Source organism: Silene latifolia, chromosome 4, assembly GCF_048544455.1.
Source record: "Silene latifolia isolate original U9 population chromosome 4, ASM4854445v1, whole genome shotgun sequence".
Classification (NCBI taxonomy): domain Eukaryota; kingdom Viridiplantae; phylum Streptophyta; class Magnoliopsida; order Caryophyllales; family Caryophyllaceae; genus Silene; species Silene latifolia.
In genome coordinates, this window is record NC_133529.1 from 37246718 (window position 1) to 37264764 (window position 18047).

An 18047-nucleotide genomic window follows, 5' to 3' on the forward strand; every position below is an offset into this window, starting at 1 on the left:
TGAGAAATATACAATGGAGATTATATAGTCAATTGATTATCATTTATCAGTAACGATTGGCTCACTAAAGTTTGACGTGACTGTCGTTTGACGGTGGTGATCAGTTGATCCCTTGAGTACACTTGCAACTATGAGATATGCAAGAACGATGAATTCCACACACTGTGAGGACAGTGGGAGCTATCCTAAGGAAAGAGAGCCTATGTCTAGATTGGATCTAGACACGTACTCAAAAGGTTTTATAATACAAGATTATAGATAACGAAGGGAAATAGTATATAATAAGGTTAAGTATGGTGCAAGATGTTGCTAAAACTAGTTAACCAAGGCCTTCTCATAGGCTTAACATGATATGTCATGCCATTTCAATTGAATTGAGATGTACAATTATATACAAAATTAATTATGGATTATAGATTATGTAGTAATTGATATTGTATTAATTTTACATATGTGATAATACATTCATCGTTTGAGTTTTATTTTAAACTCTTTTACTTTGTTATATCCAAATAGATTGTAAGGACAACGTTGAACCCTATTAAAGTGAACTGGATTAACATAGTATTGGCCCCTAGTCACTTATATGAGGTGACGTCTCCTAGTGACTAGAGTGTGAGTCGATTGATGGAAAGTTCAAGTGCCATAGGGTCATTAGAGATGACTAGTCGATCACATAGGCAGACTGTATGGGACACTTTGTCGGGCAGTGACCGCTTATAGAGTTCTTGTAATTTATATAGCCTGGTCGTGGCAAGAGCTACTATAGTATTTTTTGAGTCGATTCTTTGACTAGAGACTATTCGTCCAAGGTGGCACAGTTTCTGATTGACTTTGATTTTTGCACCACGACTTCCGAATATGGAGTGCAAATGGGCATCTTTTGGGTCATGATGAGTTGTGGCTATTCGAAGGGAATAGTGCGATAGGAATTGTTTACCCCCTTGTCAGGGTTATCTAAATCTCAGTGCCACTCGAGTAGTAATGAACTGGAAATGCGTGGCCACGCTCGGAAGGTATCTACGGCAGATAATTCCGGTCAAACAGTTACTCTCCAGATCGAGAAAACCACTCTAGATATGATCACATGCAAGTACGACCTGCGAGACACCTTGCATTGAGTGGGAGATAGTAATAGGACAAGAGAATTGGTGACGCACACTTGTCTTGGACAAGTGGGAGATTGTTGGAGTATGTGTCCTTACCAATAGTGTGATCACGTATTTAAATCTCATGATAAGAATACATAAGGGATGATACATTATATAGTCGATTGATCAACATTTATCGGTAACAATTGGCTAACTAGAGTTTGACGTTACTGTCGTTTGACGGTGGTGATAAGTTGATCCTTGAGGTCACACCTATAGGATGGAACCCAAATTATTTCTGATCAAATGTATTTGATACGGGTTGATCAGTCCCTTTTATTTATATATGTATATTTGATATATATATATATATATATATATATATTTAGTTGTGTGAGTTTGTTGAGGTCGAGTTTAGAACTCGAGTCAACGCAAGTTTATTATTCAATTATGCGATGATTGACTAATGAAATTTTATATCTTATTGTAATGTGATTAAATAAGATTTAATTTAATAATTAAGCGTTAATTCATTAAATTAATCGAGGTTTTTGTATTTTAGTGGTAGAGGTTATTTGTTGATTATATTTTACAAGGGTTGTAAATTAATTAAATTGGACATTGTAGGACTCATTATATTTACATATAATGACATAATTATCACTTAAGAGTTAAGTGTATATATTTTTTTTTTGCAAAAAATTATCATTTCATTCCAAAAAGAAAGAAATTACATTTGCAAAAGACTTACTCTAAGAAGCTACAAGCAAAATGCCCGTAAACTAAAGGCCATAAAATGGCCAGAAAAAAGGAAATTAAAGACAAGCATCTTAAGTGTCTATACTATGAGTATTAGTCTTGACTTTTCGTAAAAGCCTGATTTTGACAATGAACTGAATCCTGCTGATAATAGTCTGCACAGTCCCCATTCTATTGTGGAAAATTCTGCAATTCCGTTCCTTCCAGATTTGGTGAACAGCAGCGTGAGAGAGAGAGAGAGAGAGCTGAAAACAGATCCTTTTCCAGTTCTTCTGTTCACAGATTGTGTGAACTTTCCTGAGCTCCTGCAGTAGAGTATTACCTGAACTGCATATCCCCATCCAAGATAGTAACCCTTGCCAGACAGCAGAACAAAAAGAACAGGCAAGGAATAAATGCAGATGTGATTCTTCATTAGTACCACAAAGATAACACCTATTAGCCAGGTGAAATCCCCTTCTTTGCAAATTGTCAAGAGTTGCTAAGTGATTTTGAGCAATCATGAAGCAAATTATTCGATGACTGGGAACAATAACAGACTGCATGAGACTCTTGGTCCATGATCCTGCTGAAGAAGAGTTCCTGAAAAAACCATAGACTTGAGAAAGATAAAGTTTCTGCCCTTTTGTCCAGTTGATAAGAAGCTGTTTTGCCTGCTGTAGACTCCCTGCCTGAGTCACTAGTTTATCCCTAGCAGCCAAAATACCATTAAAACTTGCAGAGAAATTATTATTATTGCCTAAAGTCCAAATATTCTGATGTTTTAGATTATAGGCAGCATGCCATTGAGCCCAAATCCCCTCAGGATTCTCAGACAATTTCCAAAGCCACTTAATCATCAAATAATGATTCCAAGCTTGGATATCCTTTATATTGAACCCTCCAGCACTCCAAGGGGTACAAATAGTAGTCCAGCTTTTAAACAACATCCGTCTTCCTATATCAGGAATCCCCTAGAAGAAATTCTTACAAATTTTATTAAGGATATTAACCACCTCCCTAGGAAGAAGGACAAAGGAACTCCAGTAGCTCTCAAGTCCAAAAATGACAGAATTAATGAGATGGGATCTTCCTGCATAAGATAGCAACTGAGAGGACCAGTGTTGCACTGCTCTATGCACTTTAGTAATTAATTGATCATACATGTTGTTAGTAAGCCTGGATGTGTGCAAAGGAATACCCAAATACCTAAATGGGAAATGGCCAGGGGCATACCCAGTATCCTGCAGAATACTTTGAACTACATCAGGAGCAACACCACCAAAATATATGTTAGTCTTTTCTACATTAGCATCCAGACTAGAGTGCTGAGCAAAATTATGAAGCACATCCTTAATGGCATGAACAGATGGACAATCCCCTCTGATGAATATCATTAAATCATCAGCAAATATGAGGTGAGTCAGATTCAACTTGCTACATTTAGGGTGATAAGAAACTTGCTTCCCCTGACAAACAGTCCTAAGATACTTAGATAGGATCTCCATGCTTAAAACAATCAAATAAGGAGACAAAGGGTCCCCTTGTCTGACCCCACTCTGGCCTTGAAAATATCCAGAGATTCCTCCATTAAGCTTTAGAGAAAACCAAGTGTTGGTTATACAGCCCATAATCCATTTTCTAAACTGATCAGGAAAGCCATAGATCTTAAGCATGTCATCAATAAAATCCCATTGCAAAGAATCAAAAGCTTTCTTGATATCAACCTTGATGAGACATCTTGGTGAGATATTCTTCCTATTGTAGCCCTTCACAAGAGATTGGGAAAGCATGATATTTTCAAAAATATTTCTACCCCTGATAAAAGCAGCTTGCTCTTCACCCACAAGAGTAGGTAAAACAGATTGCAACCTATTGGAGATTATTTTACTAACTGTTTTATAGAAAACAGTACAACAAGAAATAGGTCAAAAATCTAACACAGAAGAGGGAGCATGTTTCTTAGGAATCAGAGTAATCAGGGTAGAATTGTCTTGATTTGCCATTTTCCCAGATTTAAAGAAGCTGTGAACAACCCTACAGTATTCTTTGCCTATGATATGCCAATAGGATTTAAAAAACCCAGATGAAAACCCATCAATACCAGGACTGCTATTGGAATCAATGCCAAACACTGCTTCTTTTATTTCTTGATCAGTTATATCCTTGATTAAGAGGGCCTTGTCAGCAGGAGGCATAACATCAGAGCTAAGCAGTGCAGCACACAAAGGAGAAACAAGGATTTTAGTGCCCAGAAGAGACTGATAATAGTCTTGAAAAGCAGTTTCTACTTTATCCAGACCCTGTTGAATAAGACCCTGAGAATCTTTGATAGCACCAATGATCTGTTGATGCTTTCTTTCAGCTATTTTAGCAAAAAAAATATTTAGAGCAACTATCACCATATTGGATATGTTTAATCTTGGCCCTTTGCCTCAAAATTTGCATCTGAGCTTCCTTAAGATTGCTATAAGTAGATAATAAGACCTTCTCCTCAGTGATTAGATGAGCAGAACAAGGATCAAGTACAAGATTAGCCTGACAGGCTTTGAGAGCATCCTTTGCATCCTTCACTTTAGTAGAGATACTAGTGAATCCATTTTTATGCAGATGGGGAGGCCATGTTTGACATTTCTCAGTTTATCAAACAAGCAAAAAATAGGGCTACCTTGCTTATGAGTATACCAATTATTCTTAACAGTTTCCTCATAAGCAGGATGAGAGATCCAGCTGTTGAGAAAACTAAATCTCTTGTGAATCCTAGTATAATCAGAGACATAAATAATCACAGGAGAGTGATCAGATAGCCCTGCTTCTTTGAATACAGCATGGGAAGAAGGAAAGTGTGATAGCCAAGCAGGATTAACTAAAGCTCTATCAAGCTTTGACCATACTCTAAATTGGGGATCTTGCTTATTAGTCCAAGTTAGATGAATGCCAGTGCTATTAAGATCATCCAGGCAGCAAGAAGATAAGCAAGAGTCAAAATCCAACATGTCCTGAAGCACAGGAGGATTAGGACTTAATTTTTCCTCGGGACTTCTCACAATGTTAAAGTCACCAAGAACAATCCAGGGAAGAGTAGTTCTAGTGGCTCTTAAAGCAGACCAGAGGTGATCTCTATCTCTAGCAGCATTAAACCCATAAACCAAGCTCACTTGTAGATCCTGATTGGATGCATGATGATGGGCCACACAACTAATCATTTGGGCTTCAACCCTGAGATCGAAAATGGAAATAGTGCTGGGATTATAAAATAACCAGATTCTACCATTATAGTGCTTTTCATAATTGCAAATCAATTTCCAATTTGATAATTTTTTTGCAATTTTGGAAGCATTGACAACCTTCACCCTAGTTTCAAGGATAGCTAGAATGTCAAGCTAATTGGTCCTCAAGAAATCAAGAACCTCCTCATGTTTAATAGGACAATTGAACCCCCTTATATTCCATGAGGCAACTTTCATTGAATATGTTTGTCTGGTGGAATCTGATCCAACTGGTGATCCCTTATTTTATTACCTAAACATCCAGAGTGCATTTCAGAACCAGAGTCAGAAGAGACAGAAGCATGACAGGGGAGTTTCTGACCTAGCAAACTGCATTCTGAGTCATCATTCCTCTTATCATTTCCTACCACATTCAGCATCTGATTTGAGGTACCACCTAGTTTAGACTGATCATGGGCCAATATTATGACATCCTCATGAAGAGAGACATCATCAGCTAAAACTTGAAAAGAATTAGAAATAATAGTTTGAGAAGAGTTGTCCTCAGAAAAAGGGACGTTGAATATCCACAGAACGTTCTGAGTGCATTATAGGCTTTTGCTTGGAAGAAGATGAAACAATAGTAGAGGATCTTTAACCTTTCTTAATGCCTAAGTCAACCTGCCTCTTCCCTGTGCCATCTTTCCCACAAGCTGAACCTAAGGTACCACCTGGTTCTATGGCAGGAGAAATATTGTTTTCCAAAGAATTAGCTTCTGAAACAGCTAGATCAGCTAACTGGGAAGAGCGAGCCAAGACAGGAACAACAATTGGATGGGTTTGAACCTGCTGAGAGACCATATTTGAATCCTCAGAGCCTCGATTTTTCTTACAAGTTCTACTAGTGTGTCCCAGTTTACCACAACACTTACAGTAATAGGGAAGCCATTCATATATAATTTTCTGAGAAATTTGACCAAGATATGGAACATTCAAGACAACACACTCAGGCAAGTCCTGAGAGACATCAACCTCAACCATAACACGAGCAAAAGAGAGTTTTTCCTTGGATGTGGTAGCATTATCAGCATATAGAGGCTTCCCAATCTTACTTACTATCTTACTAAGGACCACGTCAGACCACAGGAAAGGGTCTAGACCAGGAAATAAGATCCAAACTGGCACTTTAGCAACTCTATCCATCTCTCCAGAGAAGGAAGGCGACCATTGTTTAAGAATCAGAGAATTCTGATTAATCTTCCATGGGCCTTGTCTTAGAACCTTGGTCATTTCTTCCTCTAAATAAAACCTAAATGAGAACCAACCTTGTCTATAGTATTGGACTACAGGATTGGCAATACTACCCCAATTCTTGATCACAAAGTCCTGAACAACCTTCAAAGAAGGCTTTGTCCCAAGAACATTTCCCATCAATGTGAATTCCCATAGTTTTAGCTCCTTTTCAAAATCAGATTCCTCAATTTCAATCTCTGTAGACTGAACACTAGATTCACAGAAGAAAAGATTCATTCCTAATTTCTGCTCTTTAAGAACAGAGGACCATTTCTTGTCATTTACAGTATTATTCACAGCAGATTTAGGGGTAACTGAAGGATTAATAGCAGGAATATCAGAATTCACAACATGATTAAGCACAGTATTATCAGTATCAACACCTTGTACAGAATTAGATAGAACTATTTTCGTAACTGAATTAGGGTTACGAGTAACATAATTACTAGAATTATCCACAATTGGGGAAGAAACACCTATAGTAGAATTATTCGGAAAAATATTTGCAGAAGAAGAAGGAGTTGCAATACCAGCATCAACAATGGCGGAATTGATCAGATCATTAACCGTCCCCGATTTTATGAGAGGTCGTAAAATGGTGAAAAAAGTTTCATGAAAAAAAGAGAGAAAGTTTTAGAAAGGGTTTTGAAAAGAGAGAAAATTTAAGATACTTGAGTTAAGTGTATATTGATTATTAGTTTATATTATATAATTGTTATATGATCAAACTAATATTTATTTATGTAAGATAAATAAATATATGATTCTTATGATTGTGTGACAAACATTACAAAATCAAAATGGTCCATTTTATCTAAAAGTGGCCGAAATATTATGTTGTTGGACAACATTTTATTTTGTCTTTTCTTTAATCAACTATTGTTGCATGTAATGATTTCCCTAATAGCGTGCTTATGACAACATCTACCCTAATCCACTCATGACCTATTAAGCATGCAAATAAAATAAGGAAAAGTAATGGTCCACTAAGGGACGTGGGGTGACCGGTTTTTGTGCCTTTATAGGGCACTTTGGTTGCTCATTTTTCTTTGTTCTAATTTTGCATGCTTCTCTCTAAATTCTCACACAACCACATAATATAATTATTACATTACTAGAGTAGTAACTAAAATAATATTAAGGGATTATAATTTCTAATAATATCTAGTTAATATCATTAGAAATATTTGGGCAAAATCTTGGATGCAATTGATAGGAGAGTTTCTACTTTGAAACTTTGGAGGATCATCCTATTATTCATAGCTCAAGAACAAGGTTGGAAGGGGTTCAACCTTGTGCCCCTTTCCGTTTCATTATAATGTAAGGAAAAATCATTTTCTCCTTTTACTTTTTCTTTTATATGTTTGCATGTAAATAGATCCACAACATCTAATTTAATTAGTAACTTAGATCTTTATTAGATGTGTCTAATAAGAGGGTTTATGAACCTAACAAAAACTTGCCTACTCCATGTTTCAATTCAACCTGTAATACCATTGTTACACCTGTTGAGGATGAAGTGACTATTGCTGCTACTGTTTCTGTTGCTCCAGTATCTGAGGGTACAACAGTGAATTTAGAGGAACCTGACCCCAAAATTGGCGATAAAATTGCGGGAAAACCTAAAAAAAAAATGGTTTGATGTTGTGAAATCTAAGGATAATGTGGGAATGAACCTATTTTTTCATGAAGAAAGCATGAATTCCACTGAAATTGACATCACTATGGATGAAGTGCAAGAGGAATTGAAACTGTGGGAATTCACTTTGATGGGTAATGTTTTGGGAGCCAAACCAACTCTAAAAACCATTACTAATTTTGTTGAGAAACATTGGAGCAAGATAGCAAAACCCATAGTTCAGTACTATAAGAAAGGCTGGTTTAGTTTCAGGTTTTCAACACAAGAGGAGATGGATAATGTCCTTAAGGGAGGTCCATGGGGGTTGGGATCTAACTCTATAATCCTAAAGCAATGGTCCCCTTCTTTTTCTTTTGTTATGGAGAAGATTTATGTGGTGCCTATATGGATCTTGTTTCCTGACTTAGAACCCTACTTATGGTCTGATAGTGTCCTTAGTAAGTTGGCTACAAAGGTGGGTAAACTCATGTTTGCAGACCTTACTACCACTTGCAAAGCTAAACTGTCCTTTGCCAGGGTTCTAGTGGACGCAGATGTTGCCACTGATTTGCCAGAATATATCATTCTTAACACCCCTTTTGGACAGACAACTCAGATAGTCATCTATGAATGGCTTACTTTTTATTGCTATGAATGTGGGAAATTAGGGCACAAAACTGAAAAATGCAAGTTAAAGCAGACAGCTAGTAAGGAGATAGGCCCCAGCAAGGTTGCTAAGCCTGCTAACCCCTCTTCCCCCCCCCCCCCCAGGGTTCCTTCAACTGCTGCATATGGGGGCTCAGAATGCCACTTGCTAGGTGGTACCTCAACTCCTGGGAAAGTGAATTCTGAGGTTCAGAACGTTCAGGTGGCTGTTTAACCTAGTTCTCCTCCTCATCACTCACCTCCCAAGTCTGTTGAAAATAACTCAGTATGCAATGAGCTAGGCCCTGACTCTGCACAACAGAAGGGATCTGGGAAAGGGAAGGGGGGATCTAAAATTGCCAAGAAGAGAGACTCATGGGCTGATGATGTGGTGCTTCAACATGAAGATGACACTTCTATTGCTACTGTCAATAGCTATGAAGTGCTAGCAAATGCTGAAGTTATTGGAGAACCAGTAACTGGTGTGTCTAAGGCTATAGTGGATGTTGTTCCTCTTGACAAACCCAACAAATGAAGATTTGCTCTTGGAATATCGGGGGGTGTAATGAACCCATAAAATTAGTGGAAGTTAAGCAATTTCTGAGGGAAAATAAAATTGGTGTTTTTGGGCTTCTGGAAACCAGAATAAAGAAGCATAAAGCTGCTGGAATAATCAAAAATTATTTTCAACAGTATAGTGTGATCACTAACTATGACTAGCATGCAAATGGATGGATTCGGCTACTCTGGAATACCTCCACTGTTAAGGTATCCATTGTATATATTACTGCTCAAGTTATCCATTGTGAAATAACTCATTTTGCCACCTGCTTCCCCTTTCATTGTTCCTTAGCTTATGGTAGCAATGATGCTGAAGTTAGGCATAATCTTTGGGATTCCCTGGTCTATTACAGTCACTCTGTAATTGAATGGGTAATCCTGTGGGAATTTAATGTTGTCAGAACTGTAGATGAAAGGATCACTAACACTCCACCTACAATTGCTGATATTCTTAACTTTAATACTTGCATTTCTCAGTGTGGGTTAGATGATATGCGGAGTATAGGTTGTGAATTCGCCTGGACTAACAACCAAGAACCAGATACTAGGGTTTGGACAAAACTTGATAGAGCTATGGTTAACTGTGCTTGGCTTTCAAAATTTCCCACTTCTTATGTCAATTTTTTGCCCTCAGGAATTTCTGATCACTCACCTGTTTTAGTGTCCATTTTTTAGGATAATTGGCATAAGCTAAGATTTAGTTTTCTCAACTGCTGGGTTAACCACACAGATTATCAGGATTTAGTTACTCAAACCTGGAATACTCCTACTACTGGAACCAGCATGTTTAAGCTTTTATCTAAACTAAAGTCTCTCAAATATGCCCTCACAAAGTTCCATAAGAGACACTTGTAACACCCGGGTTTATAAAGGAGCCTTTAGCAAGACATTCCCTAATAAACCGGACTGTTACCATCTCGGTTTCCCGAGGTAGTGAATAACAAATTAAACTCCAAGGCAAAATTATATAATTACTTTAACTTAATTATTACAAAACCTCTTTTACGTCAAATTACAAAGAACTAACATAAATAAAAGTGAAAGTCTTCTAGATGATGATCTAGCTACTAAGTCTTCTGATCCAGTGCCTCACGCCCACCAAGCTCCCGTTCTATCTCTTAAACATGTCAAGTCTGCTCGCCAATATTTGGGTCATCATAGGTGTTCACGAATATACAGGGTCAACCACGAGGTTGAGTAGGGAAAACAATGAAACAACAAAAAAAAATATGATATGCATGCTTCTCCGTCACCTCCATCTCCATCTCAACTCATATCTCATAACCAGTCTCATAACTCATAACCCGGAACGCCCAGCCATACCGATCCCCGGTAGACTATATATATCGACCGTAGCCGATCCGCCACTCAGATTGAGGACACCAGGGCAAGTCCTGCAGAACCCGCCTGGGCCTTATCACAACATCATCATCACCACACCACATCACCACAACATCCTCCATCTCCAATGCATATGAATGCTCAAAAGAAATTAATGCAACACAATATATATATATATCATTGAACTGATAAATCATAAAATCACGCCGGTTACCCGATGTTGTGATATCATACTCAATACGATCAATTCAGTCAATCACCTTCCCGTATATGAATCATAACGTAAATCAACAACCATGAATCAAGTCAACACAATTCAACAACAACGATAATAAGTCAAGTGTATTTCTCTACCTCAAAGATAGCAGCAGACAGATAAGTAGATGCTTAATAATATTCCACAACAAATTCGCCCTCTGAAAGATAAATAATGATAAATGATTACTTAACTATTCCCGTTCCCAAAATAGAAGGTTACTAAAAATAGAAACTTCCTAACATGGAAAGTTTCCTTAAATGGAAACTTCCCGATATAGATTTTCCATTTTAACCAACCCGACTCAAAACCCGTCTCTAATTATATAAATGACTCGGGAATTAAATTAAATAACGAATACGATAAATAAAAGATTAAACGAATTATCTCAATATCGATTTCAAACTCATAATAATATAACTCAATAACCATGGTCACTCCGGACCGTAAACATAACTCGGCACATAGGCCCCATAACTCCATACCAGTAACCAATTTCCATCTCAATTTCAATATCGATATTGTCAAATATTCCATTAAAGGAATTGTTCAACACTTAGAGTAAAACTCTAAGCTACTCATCCGCTAGACCTGATCAAAGGATGCGACAATTCAAACACAATACAAAAACTGGTCACGAGATAAAAATCACTCATTCACGGCCAAAATTCTACTGTAACCATAATGGTATTCTTACTGCTTGGTACGAATACTGCGTAGTTTCATGTCATGGTCGTTAAATTAAAACTACTTCAATTACTTTACCCTTGGAGACAAACATAGGAGAAGTCCAAATCATTATAATGCTTAACCCAAAGACCATACTGTTAACCAAATCTTAAATCACACAAATAATGGACGCATTGATAAATCATTCTTAATTACCCCAATACTATATTCTCAAACTCACGCATCCTGAATATCTCAAATAATCGACATAGCTTAACCCATCTCACAATTAATTAACTTAACAATAAAATATTATAGCTAGTATAAAAATAATATCACATTCATTCTTAATAATCAATTTAAACACATATAACACAAATAAATTACACATAATCATATAACCCCGAACGATAATAATTATAATAGGATCGGTAAAATCGTGTTACCTTATCTTTTCGAGACGCATCAAGAATTTACTTACAACTTGCTCGGAAATTAACCCACGAAATTCAAAGACATGAAGTAGACAGAAACAATTGATGATGTGTGGTGAGCAAAGACTGTAATACCACGTGGTGCCAAAATCACAAGAGTAGGATAATTTTTATTATGTAACTAATTAGGATGATGGCTACATATCATATGGATGGTATATTAGATGATGAATGAAGGAATGAGTAGACGGCTGTTAAAGTATATTAATAAGTTATTGAAATAAATTAGGAGGTTAACTATATATATGAGAAGAGAAATCGGAATTGAATAGAAAGACGCAAGGGTTTATAAGCTTTCCTTTTTCTTCTTGGAAATATCACAATAAAGTAATCAAAATCAATAGTAGTAAATAATAAAATATTTGGGATATTACAACACTTCTCTAGCATTAGTGACAAAACAAAGGATGCAAAACTAGCTCTATCTAGATGTTAGGCTCAGTTGCAGACTGATCCTCTGTCTAGTACCTTGCTGGCTGAGGAGCAACTCTTGCTTGCAGCATATGTTGCACTTTAGAAAGATGAATTGAGTACTCTGAAGCAGAGAGAAAAAGTGGAGGGGATTCTTAATAATGATAGGAGTACCAGGTGTTTTTTTGCTCGGATCCAGGAGAGGAAACATGCTCAGATTATTAGAGAATTGAATGATGCTCATGGAGTGAGGCAATATGGTACATCAAATGTGGCTAAGGCTTTCATTGAATAATACACTAGCTTGCTGGGCACTGCAGTGGATGTAGCTCCATTAAACAAGGACTTTATAGCTACTGGGGCAACTCTCACTCAGGATTCTTGGGATCCCCTGATCAAGCCTATAACAAAGGAGGAAATAAAAACAGCCCTTTTTGATATTGACTCCAACAAAAGCCCTGGTCCAGATGTTTTTTCATCAGGGTTTTTTAAGACCTCTTGGTCTATTATAGAAGCTGATTTCTGTAAAGCTATCTTGGACTTCTTTCACACAGGGAAAATGCTCAAGCAGGCTAACTCTACTCTGCTTGCCCTCATTCCTAAAAAGAAAGTTGTTCAATCTGTTCAGGATTTTCGACCAATATCCTGTTGCACTACTATATATAAAACCATTGCAAAAATTTTGACTACCATAATGAAGATTGTTATGCCCTCTCTTGTAGGAGCTGAGCAAGCAGCTTTTGTACAAGATAGGAACATTTTTGAAAATATTATGCTCTCTCAAGCCTTGGTCAAAGGCTATGATAGAAAGCACATTTCACCTAGAAGCCTCATCAAAGTGGACATTAAGAAAGCTTTTAACACCTTATAGTGGAAGTTCATTGAAAATATGTTGCAGGCTCTTAACTTTCCTCCTCAATTTATCAGTTGGATCCTTGGATGCATCACTGGCTCTTGGTTCACTCTCAAGATTAATGGTACAGTCACTGGGTTTTTTAAAGGACAAAGTGGGGTGAGACAAGGGGATCCTCTCTCCTCTTTCTTATTTGTCCTCAGTATGGAGATTCTCTCTAGGTATCTCAGACATATTTGTAACCAACCTCATATTTCTCATCACCCCAAATGCTCCTGATTAAACCTTACCCATTTGGTCTTTGCTGATGACCTCATGGTGTTCACTATAGGAGACTTACACTCAGTCTTAGCTGTTAAGAACACTCTGGCTAACTTTGCTCATTGGTCTGGTCTTGCTGCAAATCCTGAAAAGACAGAGATCTATTTTGGTGGGGTTGATGCTCAAGTCAAGGCCCTTATCCTCAGCAGGTCTGGTTTCACTGAAGGTCACTTCCCCTTCCGTTATTTGGCAATGCCCTTGAACTCAGCAAAATTATATAGAGAGATGTATGGTGCTGTCATGGTCAAAATTATGTCAATCATTGGTCCAGTAAAACCCTCTCTTATGCTGGCAGAGGCCAGCTGATCAACTCTATTATTTTTGGCATAGACACTTTCTGGTGTGACAGTATTCTTCTCCCCCTTGGATTATCAAGGCCATTAACAAACTTTGTAAAAACTATTTCTGGGCGATAGTGGAAGGCAGTAGGAAGATGGTGTATAAAAGCTGGACTGCAGTTTGTTCTCCCTGGCCAGAGGGTGATTTTAATGTCAAGGAACTTCTTTCCTGGAACAAAGCTTTTTTTTGTCATGGTGGATCTGGAAACTAGCTCTTGCACCTACTGATAGTGGGCTCTGGCAGAATTGGATATCAACTTATATGCTTAAGAGTGACACCATATGGACTGTTCAATGCAAAGATAGTCACCCTGAGAGTTTCAAAAACATTCTGAGAGTGAGAGATTACTGGCTGCAGTTGGCTGGTACTGCTGACAGGGCTGCTGCCAGTCTCCTGGAATGCACTGCAGTTGGCAAATTTAATGTTTCCAAAGCTTATGAGAAGCTCAGATCAAAGAACAGCAAAAAATTATGGATCAGGAGTATGACTGGAATAAAGATTATTCCTTGTCATAGAATAATCACCCTGTTAGCTGCCTCTAGACAGCTTGCTACTATGGAAAATATGATTAAGAGAGGTCTTCCTCTAATTAATAGGTGTTGTGTAAGAAGCATGCTGAAACTCATCACCATTTGTTTTTCAGATGCCCTTACTCTACTAGCATTCTGGAAAGTATGCTTGCCTGGTTGAATATCCCTTGGGTAGGCATTGACCTTGTTTCTGCTCTCCAATGGACTGTCAAACAGAAGCACATGAGGCACTGGAAGTCGAAATGGCTCAGGTGTAGCCTAGCTACTACTGTCTACTTCATTTGGAGGGAAAGAAACACTCGTATCTTTCATGGGAAGGAGCTGACGGAAGTTCAGCTACTTCACCTGATCAAAGCTTTGGTTATTATTCAGATAACTCCCCTCATTCCCTCTCCTTTCTATCAAGTTTTTCTTACTTCAAATGTATAGAGTGTTACACTATAGAATTTCTCTTTGCATAGTTTTGACACCATAGTGGATACTACTTGTAAGAATTTCTCATCTCTTTTTATTCCCCCTTGTGGAAGAATAAAAAAGAAGAATCTTCTTGCAAAAAATTTATACCGAAAGAGGTAATTTCAACGTTAAAATCATTGATCATCATATAAAAAAGACTAATTGAAATTAATTTTCTTACGAAATCTGTAACACATAATTCTGAAGTCATACTATACTTACGACGATGGGCATACATTTTGCACAAACAAGAACATTATACTCACTGTTTAATTCATTACAAAGTGGCCTGATAAATTGTAATCTCAATTTCAACCATATTACAAATTTACAAAGCAAGAGTTAATCTTACTAAGATTAGACGAAACTTATTATGCGTATAAAATTAACTTTAATTATTCATCTCTCACGAAGAAATGTATTCTAAGCATAGTTGAATTGACGTGGAGTTAGAGTTTGAATAAAGTCTTTTCATGAGGAGAATTTGAAATTTGTAGTGGTCTTTTATTAAGTGAAATTCATCAACTGTTTATAAAATATAATATTACAAGTGGCCCGTGCATCGCACGGGCATTAAATCTAGTGTATATATATATATATATATATATATAAGTATATATATATATATATATATATATATATATATATATATATATATATATATATATATAAGAGGCTTTTTTCGAGCGATATTAGAGCGTCCACTTCATATTTTTAAATTTTAGGAAAGTATATTATAAGATCTTCCAAGATTATGACAAAGATACTATGTAATATTTTAAATATCAAAGTTATATTTTACATAAAATAATTGTTTGATTATCAATCTAACCAAAAAGTATAATGCAAAACATTTAAATACTTAGATATTTGGATTCGTAGCGAAAAATATTTTCATTTGAGTATAAATTTCGTATTATTTACTAGTTCCTCCTTTCCATTGAATTGTTTATATTTACTTATTGCACAAATATTAAAAAAAAAAAAATAGGGTATCTCTATTTATCATATGTTTACTTACACAACTACTCTCATGTAAGCCCTTCATATTTTGACACCCACCCACCGAAAGTTATAAAAGTACACAAGGGTATGTGGGTCATTTAGTTGATAAAAAAATATCCATATATAGAAACGTAGACAGTCAAGCGGAACAGGGTAAAATAGAAAATGTAAACAATTCAATGGTATGAACGAAGTATTATTATTTTCTCATATTTTAATTATGATAAAAGATAGTGTACTTCTCAATATGTTATTTGTCCCGCATTGAAGAATTATGTAGGTGTGATGAATATATTACATATAAATAGTCGAATTGTCCCACATTGGAAGATTACCATTTGGTGGGTGGTCCTATGATTATAAATAGGAGTCATATTTGAAACTTAGGTATCAAGCAAAAATCTTTTGAGTCTCCTAAATATTGTATTAGAGTACTTTTAAGTGTTTGTATTATTAAAAATTAATTAATTAATTAATTTAGGAAAGTGTCCTAAATAATATTTTTGATACAAAAAATATACTGGAAAATATTTTAATTATTATTATGATTAGAATATACTCCCTACATACCACACCAATGGTAACATTGATTTTTTCATACTTGTCGAGACACGTTTTGCAACGTGAATATCTTTAGTTACACATTATTAAAACTTATAAAAATTTGATATTCTTATAACATTCATGACGATAAATCAAACAAGATCTCACATGACTATATTTTGTCTTATAGATTAAGAATAATATCGAAAATTCACTACGATCATGAATAGTGCCAAGATTCTCAATGTTACCATTGATATGGTATGGAGGGAGTAATATATATTTCCTATATTATATTCAATATTTATATTTTTTTTTATAAAATTTTTTACATTTCATTTAACAAAAAAGTATCGTAAAACTTTTTTACGAAAATAATATAATTAGATTGGTGGTAAAAAATACTATCATCAGAGCATAAATTTCATATTATTTGCACATAATTTAATTATAATAAAAAAAATAGAAAAAAGAAAACGTACGAATATTAATAGATGGTATATAATTATTACATATATTGAAGTAGCAATTGCTCGTATTCAGAATTTGAGCTTGATGTCGAACAAGGTGCGAAAAAGATGATGTATTTCTTTGTACGTAATTTGTCCCACATTGAAAAATAATGCAGATGTGATGACTTTATTACATATAAATAGTAAAATTGTCCCACACCGAAAGATTAGCATAAGATGAGATGATTCTATGATTATAAATAGGAGGCATCATTGGAACTTAAGGTATCAATCCAAAATCTTTTGAGTCTCTTCAGTATGTCTTAGAGAGCTTTTATGAGAGTGTATCATTATCTCCACAATATGATATATTTTCCATATTATATTCAAGTGTTGTTTATAATTTTTATTTATATTTAGCAAAAAAGTATCGTAAAAAAAATATGAAAATTTTATAATTAGATTCGTCGTAAAAAAAGCCTATCATTAGAGTATAAGTTTCATATCATTTGCACATATTTTAATTATGATAAAAAAAATAGAAAAAAAAACGTACGAATATTAATTGATACTTCCTCCATTCAACTCCACTCTACCACTTTTAATTTTCTACAGTATTCATGTGGGATCATGTTTAATTCGTCTTTACGAGTACATTAAAAATATCTAACTTTTATAATTTTTGCAAATACATAGCGAACAATATTTACCCCGAAAAATAAGTGTTGACAAACGTGATAAAGTAAAGTGGTAGAGTGGAGTTGAATGGAGGAATTAATATAGTATTTGGTCATTACTAAACCGGGTTTAATGTCGAATTAGGTGCTAAAAATATAGTGTACTTAATCTAAGCAAATATTTACAATTAACAAGTGTAAGACGTTAGAAAAGTATAGTAGTATAGTAGTAAAGCTTGAAAGATCCTTCTGTTTTTCTGCAATGGCGAGAAGCAAACGGATCACGTATACTAGTAACACTCCAAATAAAAATAAAAATAATAGTAGTCAATCAATTACTAAATCAAAAAATAGTATTATTACGCCAAATAATAAGGAATTGAGTGAAATTGTTTCAGTTGTTTGTACTGCTGAGAGTTCCACAGCTGCGAAGCTACGAGCGTTTAATTTGGACAAGGAACTTGAAGTAATACAGGAAGAGAAATCTACTGATGATGAGGAGTGCAAGAGGTACGCCGTCGTCGCCATAAATCGTAATCTTCTGC

The 18047-nt window shown here is 35.7% G+C and overlaps 2 protein-coding genes across 2 annotated transcripts; one reads left to right on the top strand and one right to left on the bottom strand.

Moving 5' to 3' along the window:
• Positions 1 to 1921: 1921 nt before the first annotated feature.
• On the bottom strand, positions 1922 to 7828 carry LOC141651393 (uncharacterized). The gene is made up of 7 exons (XM_074459108.1): positions 7780 to 7828; positions 5698 to 6807; positions 5352 to 5561; positions 4498 to 5199; positions 3771 to 4194; positions 2846 to 3701; positions 1922 to 2803 (listed from the first exon to the last, which is right to left on the bottom strand). Exons 1-7 carry the CDS (start codon positions 7826 to 7828, stop codon positions 1922 to 1924), a joined length of 4233 nt encoding a protein of 1410 aa, XP_074315209.1.
• A 200-nt stretch (positions 7829 to 8028) lies between these two features.
• LOC141651394 (uncharacterized) lies at positions 8029 to 13197 on the top strand. Its single transcript, XM_074459109.1, has 5 exons — positions 8029 to 8817; positions 8917 to 9076; positions 9448 to 9731; positions 12433 to 12586; positions 12647 to 13197. The coding sequence occupies exons 1-5, from the start codon at positions 8029 to 8031 to the stop codon at positions 13195 to 13197; spliced, it is 1938 nt and encodes a 645-aa protein (XP_074315210.1).
• Positions 13198 to 18047: the final 4850 nt, after the last annotated feature.

Coding starts and splice junctions, on each gene's coding strand:
- LOC141651394 (XM_074459109.1), top strand. CDS start 8,029: ATGAATTCCACTGAAATTGACATCACTATGGATGAAGTGCAAGAGGAA. Junction 9,077..9,447: donor TATTGGAGAACCAGTAACTG/GTGTGTCTAAGG, acceptor ATTGTTCCTTAG/CTTATGGTAGCAATGATGCT. Junction 9,732..12,432: donor CAAAACTTGATAGAGCTATG/GTTAACTGTGCT, acceptor GTTGCACTTTAG/AAAGATGAATTGAGTACTCT.
- LOC141651393 (XM_074459108.1), bottom strand. CDS start 7,828: ATGGTATTACAGGTTGAATTGAAACATGGAGTAGGCAAGTTTTTGTTA. Junction 5,562..5,697: donor TGACTTAGGCATTAAGAAAG/GTTAAAGATCCT, acceptor ATTCTTTTCAAG/TTTTAGCTGATGATGTCTCT. Junction 2,804..2,845: donor TTGTCCTTCTTCCTAGGGAG/GTGGTTAATATC, acceptor AATTTCTTCTAG/GGGATTCCTGATATAGGAAG.